This window comes from Anneissia japonica, unplaced genomic scaffold (genome assembly GCF_011630105.1).
Source record: "Anneissia japonica isolate Jap-2015-1 unplaced genomic scaffold, ASM1163010v1 scaffold3175_len68599_cov106, whole genome shotgun sequence".
NCBI classification, from domain to species: Eukaryota; Metazoa; Echinodermata; class Crinoidea; order Comatulida; family Comatulidae; genus Anneissia; species Anneissia japonica.
The window spans coordinates 60,520-65,989 of record NW_022753349.1 but is presented as its reverse complement, the minus strand read 5'-3'; the positions used below and the strand labels follow the sequence as shown (position 1 = coordinate 65,989).

Sequence of the window (5,470 nt, the reverse complement as noted above, 5' to 3'; positions counted from 1 at the left end):
AGATCTAGAAAAGTAAGACAAATCTTATGTCTTACTTTCTAGATCTTACTTTTCTAGTCACCCCATCTAAGTCTACATTTAGGTTCCTTGCTATTTTAATTTCTTCGGTTGTATATATCATCTCTTCATATTCTCATATTTTCCCATTGTTATAGTGTAATTATTTCATACCATGTACTTGTTGGCTTATAAACATAATAATACCTGGGGTTGATAGTGATTATTGATATTTTCTAGCTGTTAACACCACATGTTTACGAAATTAAGTAAACAATTATAATGAGAAAGGAATCAACAATTGTCATCCATATATTTGAACAATCAGATCAAGAAGCTTAGATTTGAAAATAATGATTGCTGTTGGCAATAAAATTGGTGAGGAATATTGAATATAAAACATTTACCAGTAGTTTGTTCTTGATCAGTATGATATCTAGATTGTAAATCAGAAGCAGTAATTCTTTTCTCAAGCATAGAGGCTAGATTACTATCTAGTTGCTTCATGTTTTTGCAGTTGTATGCTGCAACCATGAATGGAACAAGATCTATGCTTTCCTTGTTCACCTTTTCAAATTCTTCCATTGAAATTATGAGCAAAGCTCCATGACCTGTAAATATGATAAAAGCATAAATGCTAAATAAATTATTTCATAAAAAATTTATATTAAAAAAAAAATGAAAGCGAATGTTATTCAAAAATGCTGTTTCCTATTCCCGAAAATGTAAGGCAAATGCAATAATTATTACATCATGCGGGTTTCTTATATTCCTCATTGTATTCATAAAGTGTCAGTTGGATTTGTTTAGAGGTTTCTTTAGAATTATTGATCAAGAAAGCCAAATCATTATATTGTAATTATACTTGGTGAATAAACAAATACTGAATATTGAATTCATTAATGCTGCTAAATCTACCTTTTGAAGAAAATTATGCGTGAATATTACCTGTTTTAACGGTAACTTTTATCTCAGCTCCAGGTTCTATAAGCTTATTCTTCAGCAGTAATTCATATATTTCTTTTTCTGTAATGCCACTATCGCATTCCATTTCAAATTTCTTCATTGCTTGTTGAGAAGCAAATCTCACTAGTAGTTTGATTGAACTTTTGCTGGCCTCCACAATTTTAGCATCCTTTTTCTCGAAATAATCGTCAAAAACAGGGAAATTATTTATGTTGACTGTAAGACCTGTTGAAAAATAAAAATATATCAAATTAAAAAAAATATAAAAACAAATAATTATGATGGTGTTGGTTTACAATTCTAGTTCATTAAGTATTGGAATACAAATTATATAATATTTTCAATATCAAGCACATAATACATTTGTTATATTACAAAATTTGAATGTTACAGAATTTGAATTTTGCATCTATTTTAATTCTTGGTCTTATTCTATTCTTCTTCGCCTTATGAAATTATTAATATTTATTTATTTATTGTTAATGCTAAAGCAAATTGTAGTACACGATGGACTGATTTTACAAACTTAGTTCTTAAATATAAAAGAAAAAAGTGTGAAATGAAAAGGGGTAAAATATACATAAATACAAAGACACGGTAGATAAAACCCATAATTAACAGGAATATGAAGAGGATTAAAGAAAACTGTCATAAACATTTAATTTAAAATCTGAATGCTTGTCAGATGGACGATTTACTGGTTATGTTATCTTAGAATGTCATATCTGGTTTTTAATCGATTTTATATTTTTGTTCAACTGTACATATAAACATGTTATTTTACTTCGAATATTGTGTTGGTAGACAGTCTACTTGAAGGTTTGCATGGTGAATGACATTAATAGATAGGTTTTTTTAGTCAACCATGGTGCTTATGCTAAAGCTTCGTTCCCACTAGGACGCAACGCAACAAAGCAAACGCAACGTATCGACGCAAAGTGAGGCAACGCGAGAGTTTTGCGGCTTCCAAGTGGGAACCGACGAAGCAAACTTGGCAATGCAACATCAACGCTACTCAACTTGTGCGTTGTTTGCGAATCGTCTTTGCGTTGTTTTTGCGAAAAGTTGAATCAATCCAACTTTTCGCAACGCAAGCGCCGCAACGCAAGGAAAAAGCTAATGCTCTAACTGATGGATTTGTAATTAGTGCTTCATGTTTACATTTTGGCGATGAGTTCTCTGTCATCTTAGACTGTCGCCATCGCCCTAGCCATCACCACTAAAATAATAATAATTATTATTATAAGTCAATTGTGACGTCGTTAATTAGAACCCGAAGAAAGTTAATTTAAACTCAATATTAAGTATGAACAATTAAGCAATTCCTTGAATCAATGAACCCTAATAATCTAAACAAACTGAACGTTTAATAGGAATATTCTAGATCTATTTTAAAGACTCAAGGAACAAAATTAGATGTGGAGCTGCCGAGGCCTCCTCCTACTGCTAGCCTAGGCTAGGCCGTATAGCCTAGCGTAGATATAAAATCATCCCACCTGTCTGCACCGACAAAAAAGTTAGTAACAGTGACTGTATTCTCTCTCGAATGCTTTGAAAAATGTTTATTTCTTTGATGAATGTGAAAAATTACAAACCTTCTAACACAATACAAATTAAAAAATAGACTAGGTCTAGTTATTCATCGTATCTGTAAAGTACTGCTGATGTGTAGTTAACGCGTAGGCGCTGCCTACTGCAGGAGCACAAATCAGCATACGCACAAAATATAAATACGCACCCAGTATACTGATCATATCACTGTAGCAACCGATGATTTGTACAACACAGTGACACAACATAACAAAATCGGTATGGTTCCCATCGCCGCGTAAAAGCAATGATTTTCACAGGAAACTTTCAAAAGCCGTTATGAAATTAGCATTCATTGTAGGGCTACTAATGTATTGTATGGTGGGACTGGGCTGTGTTCTGGATATTACCTATTTTCAGGCATATAGCTGTAATAGGCCTACCCTGAAGAAAAAAATAATACATCAACATATACATTTTTTTGCAGATATAAGCCTCTAGATTAGGCCTAGGTCCGTTTAATATACAGTTTATACTTATTATACTGTAATTATTAACATAATCATTATCTAACAATACTGCGCTTAGGCCGTATTTTAAAAGTGTTATATTTTATTGCATTAATTTGGCATATTAAATTAAATATACAGTACATTGTTTGCTTAATTACAAATTGTATGACATTTTCATGTTTTTATAGAAAGAAACTACACAATAGAAGACACCATTCACACAAATCGCACAGTGCATCTCAGCAAAAACCTATTTTGGAACCTTAGTCAGCTTTGTAAGGCCAGTATGCCTGTGTTCATGTTAAACATACTTATGACAGTAGAGTATATGTGGGATGGTGTTTTTATGCAGGGAGTTGGTAGTTTATGTTGCTGTGTTATTGTACTCCTCTCCTGTATGCTATTTTATTGTTATTTATTGATTATGATGTAACAATTAAGTATTTTGTTTATTGAAAAATTCTATTATAAAATGATATTGTTTACATATAAAATAAAGTGAAGGTATCGAGTACCACCTGTATGCTATTTTATTGTTATTTATTGAATTTATGATGTAACAATTAAGTATTTTGTTCATTGAAAAATTCTATTATAAAATGATATTGTTTACATATAAAATAAAGTGAAGGTATCGAGTACCTCCTGTATGCTATTTTTATTGTTATTTATTGAATTTATGATGTAACAATTAAGTATTTTGTTCATTGAAAAATTCTATTATAAAATGATATTGTTTACATATAAAATAAAGTGAAGGTATCGAGTAAATGAGATTTTAAATGTGTGAAATGAGCCACGCTGTGTCGTGCCACAACATAAATATGCACCTTATAAATATATACGTCCTCTTTAAATTTTGAGGACAACATTTTTTTAAATTCCACCACTCTTTTAAAAAAAAATTATGGTGAGAGGCGGCAGCAGGTAGTAAAAAAACCAGAGCAGAAGTTACATTGGATCTGCTTTATATGTCCATATTTGATTTAGCAGAACATTTCACAAATGATCTCAGTAGCATTAAATGGCAATAAATATACCGATTTAAAGGCTGCACTAGTCAATTTTAATTCTATAATGATATTGTTAAAAGATTAATAATTAATGTTGGTCAAAATGGTTTAGTAGAGATTGCAAGTCGGATAAAACTGTCATTATGGAATAAAGTAAATCGGGACTTTTTTATGACCCTTCACAAAAGATTCTACAAGATAAATTGTATGTAAATGTAACACCTACAAAACAGATAGTAAATCCAGGTGGGTGGGTGTGAAAACCGTTCATGAACTTAGACAACAAAGACTATAGTAACTTTAAAAAAAAAAAAGGTATCCCAGTAGCTGCTGTCGAGATAGGTTGGCCCGAGCAATTGCTGGGATACCTTTGATGTCAGATGAGCGTACATATTTATTCAAACAATAATTTATTAAACTAACTAATTTACTAACCATTGTGTAATCAGCCATTATGATCTATAAAATCATATCTACAACTCATGTGCTTTCAGAATATGTAATAAAAAATGGGTGTTACGGATCATTCTAAGGAGCTATAACTGATTGAAAATATGTATGATCAAAGATACTAGATAGAGCACCCGCCTTGTAAAAATGAGGCGGAAGCAAAGATCTTATAAACACAAGATAGCGTTCTCCGCGATTTACGCGTAACAAATAGAAGCGTCGGTCAAAGTTCAAAAGTTTCCAATTTAGCAAGAGGGCGCCATTCATGCGCTATTATTATACCAAAGAGAAAAAGTAATCAGTTTTGGAAGAGGTCGTCCTATCTGTTGCCATGGATCTGAGATGGTTCCTGTTCTGCTGTTCATGCACAGGATTGATACCGCGGTGTATGGTATGGTTAGAGCGGTCAAGGGTCAAAAGTTTCCAATTTAGCAAGAGGGCGCCATTCATGCATTATTACAGAATTTGCACGCGTAAATCGCGGAGAACGCTATCTTGTGTTTATAAGATCTTTGGGCGGAAGTCGTGCCCAACGTAGGTGGCGCTCTTCTTTTTAACCATGCAAGTTTTCTATACTTCGTGCCCAACGTACAGGGTGCCCTTCTGTTGCTAAGTATATCCAGACGCAAAAGGCGCCCATCCTTTTCCACTAGTGGAGGAAAACTTTTTCACTAAGTGCGTCCGGCCATACGATCCTGCGCTGTATTGTTGTTTTATTCTTTACTGATTCATGATTAGGTTATGTATTCACCGATGTCACTGTCTGGGTGTCTATTCCAGTTTGTTTTTATATTTAGTAAATAAAAAGTGATTGGTAAAAACTCATAATACCGGTACGGGACGTCGGTAAAGAAGTGCAAAATACAGTCATTATTATGAATTCTTGTGCTTTATTGATCCATACTGTCAGTAGGCCTATTAGCTCAGGATTTCAATGCTTTTCAAACCCATTATTATTGACATTGAATACAGCTCTGATACTCACAGTATATATTTTTTAAT

At 32.7% G+C, this 5,470-nt stretch overlaps 1 protein-coding gene across 1 annotated transcript in view; it reads right to left on the bottom strand.

Annotated features, from left to right (window-relative positions):
• Positions 1–224: 224 nt before the first annotated feature.
• LOC117122828 overlaps positions 225–5,470 on the bottom strand; it is a 32,697-nt gene continuing 27,451 nt past the window's right edge. Inside the window, exons 7-8 of the mRNA XM_033268584.1 lie at positions 946–1,188; positions 225–608 (exon numbers count right to left, since the gene is read on the bottom strand). Of these exons, the coding sequence (XP_033124475.1) occupies positions 322–608; positions 946–1,188 (530 nt within the window). The 3' untranslated portion in view covers positions 225–321. The remainder of the gene's footprint in view (positions 609–945; positions 1,189–5,470) is intronic.